The 20,250-nt window shown below is 33.7% G+C and overlaps 1 protein-coding gene and 1 long non-coding RNA gene across 2 annotated transcripts in view; both read left to right on the top strand.

The window, feature by feature from the left end:
• Positions 1–5,784: 5,784 nt before the first annotated feature.
• LOC149375965 (uncharacterized) lies at positions 5,785–6,955 on the top strand. The gene is made up of 3 exons (XR_016293233.1): positions 5,785–5,843; positions 6,438–6,732; positions 6,884–6,955. It is a non-coding gene; the product is annotated as an uncharacterized LOC149375965 (long non-coding RNA).
• Positions 6,956–14,364: 7,409 nt separating this feature from the next.
• LOC106646933 (Succinate dehydrogenase, subunit B (iron-sulfur)) overlaps positions 14,365–20,250 on the top strand; it is a 234,544-nt gene continuing 228,658 nt past the window's right edge. Inside the window, exon 1 of the mRNA XM_089595209.1 lies at positions 14,365–14,569. Within this exon, the coding sequence (XP_089451335.1) occupies positions 14,510–14,569 (60 nt within the window). The 5' untranslated portion in view covers positions 14,365–14,509. The remainder of the gene's footprint in view (positions 14,570–20,250) is intronic.

Genomic DNA, 20,250 nt, shown 5'->3' with positions numbered 1-20,250 from the left:
CCCTGACAAGATTTATGTGGTGGCCGATTTTCCAATACCTAAAAACGTGAAAAATATAAAACAATTTCTAGGATTAATTGGATATTATCGCCGTTTCATTTCCGGTTTTTCTAAATTAGCCATACCACTAAATTCATTATTAAAGAAAGAGACCTCGTTTATATGGTCCAAACCACAGATAGAAACATTTGAGACATTTGAATAAATTTTATGTACCCAGCCCATTCTTCAATACCCTGATTGTTTCTGACCATTTGTAGTTACCACCGACGCTTCTGACTTTGCCTTAGAAGCTATACTTAGTCAAGGAAATATTGGCAAGGACTTACCAATAGCTTACGCTTCTAGGAGCTTAAACGACGCTAAAATAAAATATACCACTACTGAAAAGGAATTACTTACAATAACAGAGATTAGTAGGGAGATTGCTGACTGCCATGCTACGGAGTGTGCCCACTTTTTTCCAGTGGTTCGAGCGCCCCGCCGCGGCCAAGCGGCCGAACCAGGCGCACATTTTTTTTTTATTTGAGAAGCACGGTAGGGGTATGAGAAGAGTGGATTCGCGTGGAAATGTCCATATAGTGGCATATAGGCGCACATTTTGGAGACGCGTGGAAGGGGTATACCGAATGTGCGCCTACGAGGAGAGGAGTGGAAATATCGGCTATATAGCTGTATATATCTGAACGCACAGCCAAAGCAAGCGACGACACGAGTTTTGCTTTTTTGAGAGTCTTTGGACTCTGCAACTGAGTACATGCTATGTATATATTTAACTGACTTGCTCTCGCTCTGGCTTCAATGTTATCCATAAATCTTATTTAATTAAATCGTGGAACTAAATGCTCATTAATTATATACACATAATTTTGATTTCAATACATTATGTTTTAACTCTCCCGTACTCTTAAAATTCCCAAATCCATTTATGTTTTCAAAAAATTAACCACTAATTTATTAATTTCACACATCCTAACTTCTGTAAACTGTAGGACAAGCTCCGGAGGGTATCCATGAACATATGTGACTTCGAAAGGATTGCATCCCGTCCTTCGGATAGCTGAGATGGATAAGGCTTATGCCCCTAGATAGATTTTTTTGCACTTAAGGGTTCAAATCCACTTTATGGTAGATATTTTTTTTAATTTTTTTTTTATTCAATGTATCATTTTGTCTTCATTTCTTTTATTTATGTTTCGTTAAAATATATATATGTAGTCACCATTTTTTTTGGATACATCAAAACAAATTAAATTAATATTGATACTTTGATACAAGGCAATTCTATAATTTTATAATATTAAAATAACTTTTAAGGATTTTAATATAATTTGTGTATTTTAAAACTCCTAAGAAATTGTGAACATCCTATTTACGACAAAAAAAAGCCGAAGGCAGAAGAAAACTCATTCTTTTACTACGATTATTTCAAATATGATCATTACCAGTAAAGTTTAACTTACATCCAATTATACGTGAATATTTAACTACGTACATATATTATAATTTTGAGCTTATATTTACATCCCTTATCAAAACCTTGTGGTTGTTGCATTGACAAAATTCGTACTACATATATATATGTACAAACATAAAAGTAGATTCTTTAGTCTTTAAAAATAGTGCGTATTTTAGATTAAAGAGTTTTACAGAGACTGAACGAAGCTTTTTTTATTCAACACATACTAGTTTCAACCACTTGTAACTCAGAGTATGGTTTAAAAAAAAATTTTTTATTCTGTGTAAACAATTAATCTTTTTACCTATAACCAATTGTTATTGTAATTTTTCAGAAATAGTTACAAAAATTTTTGACAGTGCGTAAATCATATACAGTTAACAAAAATTTTTTTTCCTCTGTTTTGAAGGTGGCACTATATATATTGTTATAGATGAATAACTATACAAAATATTAAAGTTTCACAATTGACATTGCTCTTTTAACCATCGCAATCGATCAATTAATTTTACATCGTATGCAACACACAATGATTCGCATTATTTTATTCGATTGTTTGTAGTTGATAAGATAAACCATCAAAAAACACCTCTTGCCACACAACGCAAGGCAGCTAATATTTTTTTTTATAGTTATATTAGCACAGTCGTATTATTGGTATCTTCAACCACGTGACACAGGTTGCCTTTATTAAAAAGTTCGCAGAACTCTCACGACGAGTAGCTTAACTTTAAAATCTTTAAAATGCCTTTTTCATAGCTCTACATATTAATTATTGATAATCATAGCTGAATTAATTTATCATAAAGAAGTATGCACTTAACTACAATAAACAATAATAGTTTGAATACTTCACGATTTTAAGAATAAAATGGAGAACTAGAATAAATAATTGGTCGATTTTTTCAGAAAACTGTAGATTTTTTAAAGATTTTGCACTACAAATGTGTAAGTTGATACTATTTTGAGGGGGTTGTCGTGGTACAGTCAATTTCAAAATTGAATTTTCGTGTTAGAAATGTCTTTGTTGTGATTATTCTTAACAAAACAGGTAAATAATTTAAAAATTAGGTGTATGAAACAGAAAAATGCCCAGGAAAGTAAACACAAACGTTAAAACAACAAATTAACCTAACTTTCGCCTCGGACTGTACCACTATATAGGTATTCTAGTAACGTTGTAACTAAACTTTAAACTGATATATTTTAAAAACAGTGAAGCTAGGCTTCCAAAATTTTAGTATACTTATTTCAACTATAATAAACCCTAACATATTAATTTTTTAAAAGATTCTTAAGAAAATTTCAAAAGTTATGAGTAAAAACGTGCATTTTCCGACAAGTCTATCTAAAAGCATGTGTATAAGTGGCCAACTTCGCGATTTTATTTCTCTAAAACGGTCAAACTAGGCTTTTTGAAATTTTAACATGTTATTTATGATACTAAAACATACCTATACAAATTTTTTCAGACATTTCTTAAAACAATGAAATATCACAACATCCCCGTGACTTAATCGAAGTTTTTGCTAGCAGAAATAGACCCAGACTCAGTTTTTACTAATATAGAAATTCGTAGTTAAAAAATTTTGTTAGTTCTCACAATTTCTGATTCTAAATAATTTATCACGTTAGCATAATAAAGAGTCTTCTCAGAGTAATAGGCGTAAAAGAGCCTTTTCAAACTGAATATAAGAAAGAGCCTTTAATTTTTATTTCTCCGATTTTAAGTTGGTACTACATTTATGTGTGTATGTATATAATTGATCTATAAAAATGTATACATTACTACCTTAAAATAGAAGTAAACAAATTAGTTAAAAAGGCATTGATATCTTTTTGTTAAACTCCTCGTTTTGCTCTCAAGTATAGAATACATGTGTGGATTCGTACAGGGGTACGAGACCAACCGAGAGCTGGGTGAGGAGCAAATAAGAACTCAAAAATGTCGAAGAAAAATCTTGAGCGATGATTCGTTGGGCTCAATCATACCAATCGACGCCAACACCTCAGTGCGAGTGTACCTCTGTATAAAAAGGCTTTTTCTTTTAGTTTAAGAGGACTTTATTCTGCCCAAAAATTTAAAAAGGCTCTTTCTTGACTTTTACTCTAAAAAGACTCTTTCTTGCACTCACCCGCTTGTATCATTGTTAAAAGTATTACGATGCTTTTCCTGCATTCAATATAAATGATTAAAGTTCTTTTATAATCTACAGCCTAAAAATATGTTTATTACAATCATCACCCTTAAAGGTAATTCACTTTTTTTTTTGTTTTTAACAAAATACTGCGGTATTATAAAAAATGTTTAGTCTCGCATCAGAATCTTGCCGAATAAATTTCATTACTTATTCATCGAACTGTTTCATTCATTATTGTTCTTCTGGCTGTCTAAAAATAAATAAAAGTAGCACACCTTATTAAAGATTTGCAAACAATTTTAAAATATTTACAAAACTATTTTATATTGTGTTCATCAAATTCATTTACTGATTAAAATTTCAACATAAAGTAAATAGCAGTAAACGGGCGGCTTTTTTTTGTCGCAAATAGGATGTTCACAATTTCTTAGGAGTTTTAAAATACACAAATTATATTAAAATCCTTAAAAGTTATTTTAGTATTATAAAATTATAGAATTGCCTTGTATCAAAGTATCAATATTAATTTAATTTGTTTTGATGTATCCAAAAAAAATGGTGACTACGTATATATATTTTAACGAAACATAAATAAAAGAAATGAAGACAAAATGATACATTGAATAAAAAAAAAATTAAAAAAAATATCTACCATAAAGTGGATTTGAACCCTTAAGTGCAAAAAAATCTAAGTAGGGGCATAAGCCTTATCCATCTTAGCTATCCGAAGGACGGGATGCAATCCTTTCGAAGTCACATATGTTCATGGATACCCTCTGGAGCTTGTCCTACAGTTTACAGAAGTTAGGATGTGTGAAATTAATAAATTAGTGGTTAATTTTTTGAAAACATAAATGGATTTGGGAATTTTAAGAGTACGGGAGAGTTAAAACATAATGTATTGAAATCAAAATTATGTGTATATAATTAATGAGCATTTAGTTCCACGATTTAATTAAATAAGATTTATGGATAACATTGAAGCCAGAGCGAGAGCAAGTCAGTTAAATATAAACATAGCATGTACTCAGTTGCAGAGTCCAAAGACTCTCAAAAAAGCAAAACTCGTGTCGTCGCTTGCTTTGGCTGTGCGTTCAGATATATACAGCTATATAGCCGATATTTCCACTCCTCTCCTCGTAGGCGCACATTCGGTATACCCCTTCCACGCGTCTCCAAAATGTGCGCCTATATGCCACTATATGGACATTTCCACGCGAATCCACTCTTCTCATACCCCTACCGTGCTTCTCAAATAAAAAAAAAATGTGCGCCTGGTTCGGCCGCTTGGCCGCGGCGGGGCGCTCGAACCACTGGAAAAAAGTGGGCACACTCCGTAGCATGGCAGTCAGCAATCTCCCTACTAATCTCTGACAATAATCTTTGCCGTTACCCACTTTCAACCTTATTTATATGGATGAAAGTTCACCTTAGTGGCTGATCACCAACCCCTTATTCGGTTACATTCCATCAAGGATCCGATTTTGCGGGTTGCGCGTTGGAAAATTAAATTACGGGAGTATGATTATGATGTCACCTTTAAAGCCGGAAAGGTAAATTCAAATGCCGATGCGCTCTCACGAAATCCGGCCACTCTTCACACAACCGTAGATTCCAATGACATTAGGACTAGAATTGAACAGATATTCCGGGTAGGTAAGACTAAGACTCTCCCTCTGAACCATTCCTCCAACTCTACTAGACCCATCCCAACATCCCTACCGACGAGCGACGAGACGACTTCAGAACCTGATGTAGAAAACTTAAAGACACACACAGATTACAGAATGTCACAGGTGGACAATGAACTAGAGTCAGGTCAAGCATCATCCTTGCATCAGAGCCAATGGGTGCTGTAAGCCTGTCTATCCAGGTTAACTGGCCCATTGGGGGCATTGGGGTGATTGGGGCGGTGGGTGTAATGCGGAACTCGGCTCCAATGCAGACAATCGAACCAGAGTCCAGTCTGCAAGAGTCTATCCTGACCTCTACCCAGGGCAACTGGTATATTGGGACGGGAATAGAAGGGTAGGCTATAGGGCGAGGAAAGGGTTCTGGGGTTAGAAACAAAGAAAATATAGACAACAGCGAGAATCGTGTCTCGCAAAGAGAGAACCATGAGAGAGAAGTCACTGACGAGCGAACTAGAGAGCAGGGGGACGCCCTTGAAGAGAGAGAAAGAACAAAAGAAATAGTAAAAGAGAAAAGAACAAGAAAAGAAGACTCGTGACCCAACGGAAAAAGTTAGTGTGAAAAAACGTAGCAAACCGTAACTTTCTGTGATGTTATGTACAGTTTGGTTGGATTTCGGACCACAGTTACAGTTTGTTACGTTTTGTTACGTTTGATTATAGTCAACTACAACCCAACACATTGTCTTACGATTCGTTACATTTTATTATAATTCTAAAAAGACACTTGAATCTCGTAAAAAAGCAACTGTAGTAAGTTCTAATAAACTGTAAGGAAGTGTTGTCATCTGGAATATGTTAACAGCTAGCTTACAGTTTTTTGCAGTTTATTACATTTTTTTATATTTTATTATCATTGATAACTTTTAGACACATTTCCTTACATTTTCGAACAAATTTTGCCTTAAATGAAAAAAACTTGAGTAACTATTATGAAAAAGTATAAGTGTAACAGGATGTGGTAAATCGTATTAAAATGTAAGAAAATGTAAAAAAAACGTAACACAACATAATAAAGTGTCAGAAACGTCCGAAATCCACGAGACTATTACAGTTCCTTACATTTTCTTGCGAGTTACGGCATATTATTACACATGTTCACTTTTTCTAACATTTTGTTACGTTTTCAAATTTCCACTGGGGTAGGCCGGGACAACGGGAAAAAGGATGAGAACTGACGATGACGATAGAACCAAGACTACAGTACCAATATTAGTGGTTGAGCACGTTAAATTTTCAAGAGATAAGCTACTTATGAGGAAAGACAATATCGTTCATTTTGTGTCAGTGGACTGTAGAGACGAGACACGCAGCTTGTCCTGCTGCCTTCTGGCGGTTGAGTTTGCTCATGATTCATCCTTATATTGTTAAAAAAATCAAGGATACGATGTGCGCACGGTTGAAACAGGCAAATAGAAGACGTCAGCTGAGCTCAGTCAAAGTAAGCAATAAATTATTGTCATGAACATGTTTGGAGATCTAATTTAACAAATTTTTATTTGAACCAAATAAAAAAAAAAAAAAATTATCTACGATTAAAACTATAAACACCTTTTTTTCAACGATTGACCTTAGGCACGTATTTTTTGCAGGAGAATGAAAGAAGTTCATGGATTAAATTCGGAGGTAGCTGAAGAAGAAGTCGATTTAGATGAATTCAATAATAACGCATAAAACAATTCTAATTCCATATTTTTTAGCCCTTGTGCTATTATATAACTTTAAAATTGTTGTGTTTTTCACAACGTATTTTTAATTAACATCGTTGGCTATTATTAACGTGTTTTTATCAATCTGCTCTAAACTTTCAAAATGTATAAATTATTTTGTTTTTTATTTAGTTCTAACGACACTAGCTATGAATTTTTTTTTCTTCTCTAATTACTTCTTTTTTGCTATTTAAAATCACGTGTACTATAGTTCTTAATCGTACACTCATTCAATCATGAAATAATAATAATTATTATTATTAATAAGAAAATAAGGGTGATATATGATTTACGTACAAATAAAAAACATAACTAGATTCCATAACAATACATGGTTGCACATGGTAAAGCAAATTCGGAAAATAATACATAATAAATTATAGTCAAAAAAATTTTCTTCGTCGATGTGTTGTTTGTCGGAGAATTTATTTTACGTATCGATTTTATAATTTCTTTCGTGGATAATGCAACGTTATAGGAACATTTTATAAACGTTCCCGTGCCAACCCATCTAAAAAACAATCCGCCGCAGCACCTCTTGAGCGCTTCAAAAATGTCTCTGAAGCCCACCAGAAACGCCTTTAAACGTTTCTCCCAGCTGAAAATTTGTCATAAGGTCTTACATAAATTCTTCCGTAACTTCTTATGTAATTTTTTATGTTAGTTCTTAGGTAAGTTCTCATATAAGCTCTTTTAACAGAACTTGTGTCAGAACTTGTACACGATCTTACATTTGCTTATCAACCGAGAACTTACATAATATCTTATGTAATTTCTTATGTAAGTTCTTATAAGACTTCGTGTATCAGTCGTTTAAACGTATTAAATTACTACCTAGATACATACATGGTAAATTTTAAAATTTTTTCTGCATAAAAGCTGTTAGAATAGCTAATATAAATTAGTAAACACAAAAAAAAGCATCTCTTACCTCCACTTAGGGGATTTGAACCTGGTCCGGAGAATAGACAAGTGTCCTACCTACTTGGCCAGAGTGGATTCGATACATGGTAAAGAATTGACGTCCTCATAAGGTGCATCTGATACTAACATCGACGTTATTAAGTCCTCAAGTTATTGCTTTTTACAATCTCTGATACTAGTTCAGGAACGTGTTTTTCCACTTCTTATTTAAATCAAATTCTTTTTTTTAAAACTTTATTTCATGTAGTAACTTATATTTTAAGAATTTATATAATTTTTTGAGTAATGTTTAAATAAGTGAGAAACTATTTTTGTCGCTGGTTTTCGATACCAACATTAAAGTATTGAAGAGAAGAAGCTGATCCTTAACTTTGTTGTTGTAACAATTACAATAAATTTATTACACTTTTAAAAATAGATTATTTTTCCCTTAGAATAAAAAGTATAAGTTAAGTTTAAAAAAAATCCGTGAATGAAAAGTAGTTGTGAAATTAATTACTAGATTTATTGTTGAGAAACGCATTATCAGACTCAAAACAATGTTATATTTATATTCATAAAATGTTTATTATCCAATGAGGTAACCAAGGTTGGTAAATGTTATCCACAAAATAAAAAAATCAACAGCTTTAGAAGTACCTTATGAGGACGTCAATTCTTTTCCATGTATCCAATCCACTCTGGCCAAGTGGGTAAGACACTTGTCTAGAGATTCCCCGGACTAGGTTCAAATCCCTCAGTGGAGGTAAAAAATGCTTTTTTTTGTATTTACTAGTTTATATTAGCTATTTTAACAGCTTTTATACAGGAAAAATTTTAAAATTCAGCGTGTACGTATGTAGATAGTAATTAAATACGTTTGAACGACTGATATACGAACTCTTATAAGAACTTAAATAAGAACTTACATAAGAAATTACATAAGATCTTATGTAAGTTCTCGGTTGATAAGCAAATGTAAGATCGTGTACAAGTTCTGACATAAGTTCTATTTAAAGAACTTATATGAGAACTTACATAAGAATTAACTTATGTAAGGAATTTCATAAGAAATTACATAAGAACTTATGTAAGAACTTATGACAAATTTTTAGCTGGGCTAAGACGTACATGGGCCATCAGCGCTCGAATTCAGTCCCGGACAATTCAAGGTTGTTGGAACGTCTCAGAAACGTTTTCGAAACCTCAGCTGAAATGTTTTCAAAACGTTTCAAAAATGTATAGTGCTATGTGGGTATTAACTCACATAATAATACATAATAACACTATTACGCAAAGACAATATTTCGTGCGAATGTAACTATAGCTATATTTAAATTGTGTAAAACATGCATCTGTGAAACGCGAGCCAATTTTACCAGGCTTGAACTCGCCCGGCGAGTAAAAACTTAGGGGAAGCGTGTCACGTCTAGTGACGTCTACCCACTGCCGGTAACGAATATTATATAGTGTTTCTCACCTATCGACCGCACCCATAGATCGATTCTAATGCATGCTCGATTGGTCTCGTGCTCACCAGCAATTCCCGCTCTCTAACTCTACCCCTGCCAAATTCAACATCTGACCTACGCCTACAGCTTCACCTTTTTCTAAGAATAAGTTAATCAAATTTACCTCCTCTCCTTGACTAATTACTGCGATCCTACCCCCGATTATCGATTTGATTAAGGGTTTAAATAGAACTTCGCCCTGTGAGCTCTTCCTTTTTCCTGGAGAAACCGCCGACCAACATCAAGTCTTCTGATCGTCCATTACTCGTACTGATAATTGTTTAAAAATATTTAGATCACATTGCAAACACTGCTAAACACAAAGCATTTGCTATCCGCGTGCTGCACGCTGCATTCAAACACTCGCGCACTATAAAGTTTCGTCGAAGAGCCATGACGTAACATCGTGCAAATATCACCTATATGTTAACTTACTACCCCTCTTTTTATAATACTCATCTAAGAGTATAGATAATTCATTTTTAGATAAGACTAGCGGCCCCCCGTCTCGGCTTCGCCCGAGACTTACTAACTGAAACACCGTAGTGTGTTGACATGTAATGTGAAATGTTTACAGTTAGAAATTTTACATATATTCCTGACACATCTCAGAATAAAAATCTTCTTATTAAAAACATATTTTTTCGGAATCCATATAGTTTATTTGGTCAAATAATAAGCTGTTAAAATTAAAAAAAGTATAATTATGCTGAAAAGTACTGTACCCTCTTTATGCCGTAAAATAATCGTTAGCCATAAGAAGCCGTTGATTTGTAGTTTCTCCCGTATAATTTACAATAAGGGCTATTTTTTAAAACTGTTAAGATTTTAAACTCCTAAAATATATATATTACAAAAAAATTTTTTTTCTCTTATTTCACAGATTATTCACTTAATTACCAGAGCAACAAAGTCCAGGACCTTAAACTCTACAATTTTTATTGCCACAAAAACGCAAATACATTTTCTACTTATTTAAAAATCTGAGTTAAGATCTTACAAGATTTCAGAAATTGCTGTGAGGGTACAATGAAAAGCTGATCTCTCACGTAAACGGATTCTTTATTCATCGCGATTTTGCCGCTGCTGTTCCGATCTCGATAAATTTTCTACGTCAGTTTCTTAACGCTTAAAATTGTATTTATTAGATCCATTTCAAGTTTTTCTTCCAATTCACCCTCTTGCGACTTTTGGCATGCGTAAGACTTTTGTGATCCCTAAAGGCTGTTTTCTGTCAACTTTGTTAAGTTCTAATATATTTGTTGGCAAGGTAGTTCGAAGTCCGATGGCCCTAAAAAAGTCCGGTGATCTTATTTAGTAAACTCTTTCTTGACTTCAGTTAACAGCAATTGTGACTGCCTGGATACCTTAGGGTGATCTTATCTGGCCTGCTGTTGAAGCCCCAGACTGATCGGGAGAAAAATTACAAAGTCCGAAGCTTTGGAGCTAGTTGTAAAGATCTTTCTCAACGTCTCCTGGTATAACGTCGAAGACGTTGGTGTCTAAAGCACCTTTTTTATTTGCAGATTCAGTTGTTTTGGTGATCTTAGATGGGGAGATAGGTTAGTGATACTTGCCCGGTAGAGAGTGTCCCGTTGGCTCAAGTTTTTTTTCCTTCATAGCTGTTATAGGTTTGCCCAGCGCAGACCTCGGAATGGATCGGTGATTCCTGGTTGAATGCTTCGAGTCGAGAGGGTATTATAGGGTCGTCGGTCACTGGGGTTCCCAGCCTTGCGAAGAACAACTCCGCTCGTGACGACTGCCAGTGAATGGCTGACTTGGTTTAATAGTGGCCGTCTTTAGTTAATATAGTCTTTCAGTCGACGAATCGCTTCCGGAAATGGTAGTAAAAATGTATTTGTTGGCAAGGTAGCTTACACTTAGATGGTCCTTAAAAGAACCGATGATATTGATGGTTAAGTAGGGAACGTAAATACTCATAATGGCCCTAAAAAGCGTCAGTGGTGAAACTTCCAGCTATTCCTTATTATGATCCTGACCCTTGAAGTCTTTATGTACGGACTCAGTCAAAAATTATTAGCTATTTTTTTAACTATAAATCATAGCTGTATTTACAGCTGTAATCAGCTACAATAATAACTATAATTGACTACAAAGTAGATATAATCATGTACAAATAACACCTATAAAAAGTAGCTGTTTACAGCCATAAATTTCTAGCGAATTTTAATTAACAGAATTTGTTCAATAATCTTTTTTTTTGTAAGGTATATCAGCCAGATAAGGTGATATTATCCGTATAATAACACTAAAAGTGTGGGGTTCAAGTATTTTTAAACAATAAACGAAGAAACAAAAAAATTTTACTGTTAAAATTTTTTTCGTTTATTGTTATAATTTATAGATATAATATACAGCTCGTCAATCTTGGTGGTTCGGGGTGAATGGAGACCTAAGTCCCTTCCCCCTCAGAGAAGATCGTCCGTAACCGGGATATCCAGTTGCACGACTTTCATGTTCATTCTCTATGCAGCTCGATGAACTGCCGGGGGACGACTGCCGTATTGTTGGAGATGCTCTGGCGTTTTATAACCACACTTATTTAATTCTGTTGCAGGTAGTCTTGATTTTATGTCGACGCCACCTAGCGGATCCTACTGAACTAAAGTGAAAAGCTGGCGAATTTTTGCAAATTTTTGAGCCTATTTATTGTTATTGTTATTCAATTTTTCGAGATTAAAACTATACTAAAACCGTCTAGGAAGTGTCATGAATCAGTGTGAAAAATTTCAGCAAAATCGGTTCAGTAGTTTTCGCGGTTAGCGATTACAACGGTTTTAGCGACTTTGTTTATATATTAGTAAGATTAGTGGTAGATAAGTATAGTCATTTTTTCTCTTTATCAAATTCAATAGTTTTCTCCATTCAAGTTGAAAGGTCACATGTTTCCTATAAAGACTTTGTTCAGAAATGATACGTTGGTTAAGTTTTTTTGGTTAGTACCTACCCCCACCCTGGCTTAACTAACTGACCGTGCGTTCGCACATGTAAACAATAGTTGATCAGCTGATCACGTTTTGGCGCACTTTAAGCGCTTTTAAGGTTAAAGAGAGGACTTGAAAGCGCTCAAAGCTCAAAGTGCGCCCAAACGTGACCAGCTGATTAACTATTGTTTACATGTGCGAACAGACGGTCAATTAGTTAAGCCAGGGTGGGAGTAGGTACCAACTTAATACTTAACCAACCATCATTTCTGAACAGAGCTAAAATACCTGGGAACGTTGTGGATGGTTTTGTTTTTGTGCAGTGGGTTTTTTCTAAGGTTTATTTTTGGGAAGAACTTAAATTGCCGTCTTGCCGCAAATTGTAGTAGAGGAGACAAATTTTTGTTTTTTATGTGGTAGTTCAGGTTGCGGCAGGTTTGTTAAGGATGTTGCCTACTTTAATTTTCTTCTTAGTAGCTAACTGCGTTATCGACGTTAAGTCGATGGCTGTCAACCTCGCATATTATTTTTAATGTATGTATTATCTTCATTCAAAGTTGTCTGCTTTTGTTCTCAGCTTAGTGTCTCGTGTACCTACATACACGTACATACATGTGATGTGTTTATGTTTTTATGATGCCTAAACAAAAATATCACTGGAAAGGTAGATATGTTTCGAAAAGTAGGTACTTCGTGGAATCAGACACACTCTTTGAGTTTTTAAATATACCGCCAAGTGACACTACAGCTCCGAGTATTAGCTTCTGCTGGCTGTAGATGCAACGTTGCCACATATTTTTGATTTAGGTTATTTTTATTATTCTGTCTCAAATATTTCCGTAATATCAATGATAACAACAGTTGAAACTTTGCACAATTGTTTTCACACTTAATTCTCTCTACACCTCAAATCTTGTTGTCCTGTGTGATTTTCATTACACTTTTTAATCAAAAATTTACAGCTGTCCCATAAAAGCATGTGTTACCCTATCTAAAGTGTCAATCCTAATTCATCGTTGAAATCAACATTGATTTAATGTTCAAATCAACGCTGAATCAACGTTGATCAATGTTGAGTTTAATATTGAAATCAATGATAAAACGCAACGTTGCAACGTTGACCATCACATTTTCGTTGTCACATTTGTCAATAATTAGTATTTTAAAGTTAGATTTAAAAAAACATTTATATTTTAGACGCTCTTAATGTTCATTTACTCGATTTTCATCGACTCATAGAGATATTGGCGGATGTGCAGTTCAAGACACCCTTTAAGAAGTTAGCTACAGGTGTCACAGTGCTGGCAACATAGTGTGATGTGGGAAGTTAAGAATTATGAATGCGGTAAATTTAAATTTTTCTGCTGAAAAAGTGTATTTTTTAAATATGCGGTTGGTTTGTTCTGTCGATACGTAATAGGATTTGTTTATTTTTTTTCAGCGCGACCGAGCGAGCGAAGGTCGCGAGGGCGCAAATAATTTTTATTCCCACAAAGAAATTCAAATTTACCACGTTTACAATTTTGAATTTCCTGCGCTACGTTGTGTTGGTAACACTGCGGAAACTGTAGCTAACTTCTCAAAGGGTGTTTTTAACTACACTTTTACCGTTTTTCTACGTAAGAGGAAGAGATGTGGCTGGTTTAGATTTTTTACTACCCTTGGGCCTCAGCCTTGGTCTATTATAGTATTAGCTTTCAGAGGAGCTGTTCACATAGACATTTTTTGCTTAATTCAATGTGAACGTTCATATTGAAAAGGGTGTTCCACTGTTCCGCTAAACTCAAATTGAGTGAACAGACTGAACAGACCTATACCTCTTTTTCCATCAAGCAACAAAGCCTATATATATTTTTATGGTTGCAACTACGTTGACAGACAGAGAACACAGCATAGGTCTGTTCAGTCTGTTCACTCAATTTGAGTTCAGCGGAACAGTGGAACCCCCTTTTCAATATGAACGTTCACATTGAATTAAGCAAAAAATGTCTATGTGAACAGCTCCAGACGCTTGACAAGAAAATGGTGTTATCTCATTATTTTTAATACGCACCCAAAAAATTCGTAAGCTTATAGTGACGAACTGGCTAGAAGTTTTCCGTGCAAGTATATTGTTATTGACTTAAAGTTTACCCGCTGTTTAGTATAAAATGATTAAGGGGCTAAACTGTAAATTAGCGTTTTATATAAGACATGAAATGAATACATCCGTGAGTGTTACACAATTTTAAATTAAACGAAAATTTATGTAGCAATAAACGTAAAATTAACGAATAAGGGAAGAACTTACTAGAATTCTTTAAATCATGAGTTAAAATACAAAATCGGTTAATCATGCATTTGTTAACTAAGTAATAATTGTTCAGTTAAGTCTATCTACCATTGCGTTATAAATTTATAAATACACACGTTTAAATACTCGTACTATTGGACATAGTTTCTTGTTACGAAATATTAAAGTATCCCTCAAGTGATCTGTTGTGTCCACTACATTCATTAAAATGTTTGCAATATCCCAAGAAAAAGTCCAAAGGATCTAATGTATTTTTTAATTTAAAAATCGACATGCATTTGGTTGGATTTGATTGCACTTGTGATAGTTCAAACACCAATAATTCATAGCTTTTTAATGTTATTAAATCAGTTCAAAATCCTTGATAACAATATTTTTGAACACATATCACTTCTCATCAAAAAGTACCTAGAGTACTGAAATGCTTCTTTAGTCTTCGTTTATTGTAGTTTACATCAAGGATTTGAAAAATTGTTATAAATTAATTTGTACATACTAATGAGTACAGTTTTTTAAAGAATTCTGTATTTCGATGTTTATGTTTTGATCGTAAGTCTAGGGTCTAGTGTAGTGAAAGATTGATTTCTAAAATGTTACTAACTACTGTTATTTTTTGAGGTGTCCAAATTCTGTATCAACCAATATAGATACTAGTAGAATAGGCCAGGTGAAACAAGAAATCCTCGCAAGGGTGTGCATAGGTGACTTATAATCTTAAGACCTTCAGCCAAACCTTTGCACGGAAATTCAATTTGATCTGGCACATAATAAGTACGAATTAATTTGTTTTAAATTGAGAATAAGATTCTTTCTGGACGGTTTTTTTGCAATTACATTTGTAAATTCACTTTCAATAACATTTGGTTTTCCAAGTGAAAGTACCTTGGAATCCCTAAGATCATGGACACGAATTCCAAAGACAAAAATTCCGACGAAAAATTCCGTGGATCAAAATTCCAAAGACAAAAATTTCGAAACAATCTCACTGGACAAAAATAAAAAAAAGTTTGTAGGTAGCACTGAAATGAATGAATTCCATGTTATTTATGATGTTAAAACGATTTATAACATTGTGGTTAAAGCTGGCCCAAATTTTTAAACTGCTGAAGAACATACCTAGTCGAGACATTCATTAAATTTAGAATTTTACAAACAAAATATTTGTAAACAAAAACAACACTATAGTCTATTGAAATTTACACTGGTTGGTATATAGGACAACAAAATAATGTCTGCATTAAGGAGGCTTGGGCGATTTTGAATTAAATGCTGGCTAGGTCTGAAAATCAGAGATTATATAGATAAAGTTTGCTAGATTTTTTTAGGAAAACAAAATAGGTAGGTCAACACATTTATTTTCGAGAAAATCGCTTGTGAAAATTCGTCATTTTAACACGCAACCTTACGGAACTCGAAATTCAATAGACTACCGTACCGCAATAAAAAGCTGTGGGCCCACACATTAAATTGGTACATGTACTTGAAAGTATAAAGAATCTACTATTTAAAAAAAAGAATAAGATCAACACGTTAAATTTTGAGAAAATAGCGAGGAAAACATCGAACATGAGAATTGTTTTGTTCAGGTACTATAAGTGCGCATGCGCTGTACATTCATAAACATACAAGATACAAGCATGAAAATTTAAGTCTAACCCAAGTATAGGCATATAATAGCAGATGAGAGCAAGAGAGTACAGTGTTGTCAGCTTTATCGTGGCAGGGCCGTCATCTTTACACAAGGTACCTCGGGAAAACTAATAAATTTTTTAATATCGATTTTCCCAATGACTTTTCCGCGTATTATTGCCATTTTGTTCACACATGTGTATAATCAAAATGATTATAAAAAAAATATTACCAAGGATCATTTGTATGACAAGTACCCCACAGGGGCCCCTCAATAGATACAACACCAAACGCCCAAGCCTCCTTAAGGTGGCTTGGTCGATTTTTATTGGAATGATAATAATCTCTGAAATTTTGAAATTATGTAAATAAAGTGTGCCTAAGTAATTTGCGATAAAAAATACTAGGGTTAACCAATTCAGGGAGTAAGGTCGCAATTCACTTAAAGACGAAAATGATTAAAAAAAAATTTATGTTGTAAAGAAACATTGCTTGGATGTAGTCCCTACCTTTAAACATCAGCTAAGGTCTCACCTGAGAATTTTTGAAAAAAGGTCTCACGGAGACTAGTTATTGTTTCCTTTCTAATAATTTCCAGTTGCTTGGTATATAAAAGTAGAGATGAAATTTTTTAATATTTTTCACTCATTTTACATCAGGACTTAAAAAATTTTTCAAAAAAAAAATCTTTGAAGAAAAAGTTTTTTTTTCTCACGAATAACGGCACCTTTTCCGTTACCTTAGTATTAACATAGGTTTCAGCAATAGCTATTCATCAGATATAAAGACATAAGTGACATTTTTGTGAATTTAAGGTAGTAGTCGAGCGCTCTACAGTGCGTGCCATACTGCACTGTAGTATATGCATAGGTTATGAGGTCCGCAATATACAACTGTCCTTTTTCTTCTCATGCAGCTGCACTAAAGCTATCAATTTTGCCAGGCTCGTATTAAAAAACCATGTCGCTGAGCCCTTTCAAAGTTTAACTACAGTTGCTTTATAATATGAATTATATCATACTATTTTTTGGGGAACATTGTAAGAAGCGTTTTAGAGATATAAGCAATTTCGTTCACAAATCGACCCCCAATCTGGCACTTCCCTATACCTTCTGTGTTAAAAGTTCAACGTTAAAACTTTAATATCTTTGAAACCATACCGCCCGGCCTCTTCAAATTTTGGCTCATGATGAATAATTGCTATCTTAAGCCATATACAAAATTTCAGGAAAATCGTAAGAAAAGTGTTTCTGGTCGACTACTACCTTAATATGGAAGCTGACGCAAAATTTCAAGTGATATATTTCTCATAGCCCTCCGGGCACTAGTACCTAGTAAAAGAGTTTTTTAAGTACACTATGACTATGTAAGTGATTTATAAAATCCCATACAAGACACAACATAATGGTGGATTACTTATGACGTTTCTACCTTTCTTGCTTAGATAATTTTTGTATATTGTAACCGAAAGAAATAATAAAATAGTATATTACGCACCTAGTGAGCAAGGTTAAGAATGTCGCTGATTTCACGTGAATAAACGCTCGAGGCGAAGCCGAGGGTGGATAACGTGAAATCTAGGGCATTTCTTAACCTCCGAACGTGGTGCGTATACTATTTTTCTGCATACCCTCGTCAAAAGAGCTGATTATCTGTTTTGGAGCAGGGCAGATATGAAGCACTTTCGGTGGGGGTATACAGAAAATTATGTTTTTCTTTCTCCCTAATTTTATTATATTATTGATAAAAAATGATGAGCTTGGACAAGAGTATTGTATTAAAGTAGTCACAAAAAAATAATATTAGCAGTTTATAAACTTTAAAAAATATTTCATGTTTAAGGAATAATTACATTATATTTAGTATACCAAAAACCTGAGATGATAGAAAGTGTATGGTCAAGAGGGCCACTGAAAATTTATAACTATACTATATTTATAACTAACTATACATACGAGATAAAAGAAAAGAAGTAAATAAGAAAGTAAGCAGATACCGAAGGCGTTAGCTACAACTACAGTCTTACAAAACTAATTTTCTATAATTAATATTAAAAGATAGTCAATACTTTTATTTTAAAATAAACAAAAAATAGTTTTGTTAATTATGTATTACATTTAAGTATAATTTGAAGCCCTACAACACTTCCAATGGATTAATATTCCTTGACAATACCTGACATATTTTTAGCTCACTAATATTTAACATTAATCGAACTTCACTCGATTATTTTAGCAGAGTTATTCCAGAGATTAGTAGGGAGATTGCTGACTACCATGCTACGGAGTGTGCCCACTTTTTTCCACTGTTTTGAGCGCCCTGTCGCGGCCAAGCGGCCGAACCACGCGCACATTTTTTATTTTATTTGAGAAGCATGGTAGGGGTATGCGCTTACGAGGAGAGGAATGGATTCGCGTGGAAATGGGCATATAGGCGCCCATTTTGGAGACGCGTGGAAGGAGTATATACCGAATGTGCGCCTTCGAGGAGAGGAGTGGAAATGTCGACTATAGCTATTTAGCTGAGCGACAGCCGAAGCAAGCGACGATACGAGTTTTTATCTTTTGACTGCAACCGAGTATACATATGCTGTATATTAAACTGACTCTTGCTCTCGCTCTTGCTTCATTAATATGTACCAATCTTATTTAATTTAATCGTGGAATCGTAGAATCATAATTACATGCACAGACTTTTGTCTTTTTCTTTTTCTTCCCCGTACTTCTAATACTTATTCTAAAATCCAGTAATGTTTTGAGAAAATATTCAGCTTTTTTTTTTTTAAGGACGGCAGTTCAGCTATAACCACCAATTTAATACTTCTACTCATCATAACCGCTGTAAACTGTGGGACAAGCTCCGGAGGATATCTATGAACATGTGTGACTTCAAAAGGCATATTCTCTGTCCTTTGGATAGCCAAGGTGATTAAGGCTTATGCCGCTTCGCGGATTGTTTTGCAATCTTGGGTTCGATTCCACATCTTGGCAGATTTTTTTTTTTTTTTTTTTTTTTAATTATGTAATCAATCATTTTGTTTTCATTTCTTTTACTTAAGTTTCATTTAAAAATATATGTGACGTCAATATTTTTTTTCCGATACGTCAAAATAAATATATTTTTAATACTAATTCTATGAACTAACTTGTTACTTTGATACTTCTTGTTAGCAAGGCCATTCCAGATTTTATAATACTAAAATAACTTTTAAGAATATGAATACAATTAATACATTTTAAAACTCTTATGAAATTATGAAAATCCTATTTACGAAAGAAAAAAGCTGGAGGCAGAAGAAAACTTCTACTTTTATTACAATAATATTAAATATGATTATCACCAGCAAAGTACAACCTACATCCAATTGTACGCGAATATTTGTCTATATGAATGTATATTATATATTTTTGGCTCATATTTACATTCCTTATTAATACCTTGTGGTTATTACATTGACATTATACGTACTACACACATATACAAACATTAACGTAGATTCTGTAGTCTTTATCAATAGTGTGGATTTTAGATTGCAGATTCTTACAGAGACTGAATAAAACATTTTTTATTCAATATGTAGTAGTTTCAACCACTTATAACTCGGAGTATGGATTTTAAAAAAAGTTGCATTTTGTGTAATTAATAAAAATTTTTGCCTACAATAATATTGTTACTGTAATGTTACAGAAATGGTTACTAAAATCTTTCCACAGCATTTAAGTTATACACAGTGGAAAATATGAATTTTTTTTTTTGTTGTTTTTTTTTTCCTCTAGAAATGATTAAGCTTTTCCGAACAAGAATAATATTATTTTATCATACAATTACTATAATCTTCGAGTTTAAAAAAACTCTCAAGTTCTATATTAAAATTGTTTAAAATACTTATTAAGAAAAATACCACTCGCAATTAATTAGCACAAAGCTCCCTGAACATTTGTTTTCTGCCTTTTGATGTAAATAATGTTG

This window comes from Copidosoma floridanum, unplaced genomic scaffold (assembly GCF_036245765.1).
Source record: "Copidosoma floridanum isolate Cflo_tuat_1 unplaced genomic scaffold, Cflo_Japanese_pri ptg000002l, whole genome shotgun sequence".
Taxonomy (NCBI): domain Eukaryota; kingdom Metazoa; phylum Arthropoda; class Insecta; order Hymenoptera; family Encyrtidae; genus Copidosoma; species Copidosoma floridanum.
Note: the sequence above shows the minus strand (reverse complement) of the source record. Positions and strands in the feature narration are given on the sequence as shown.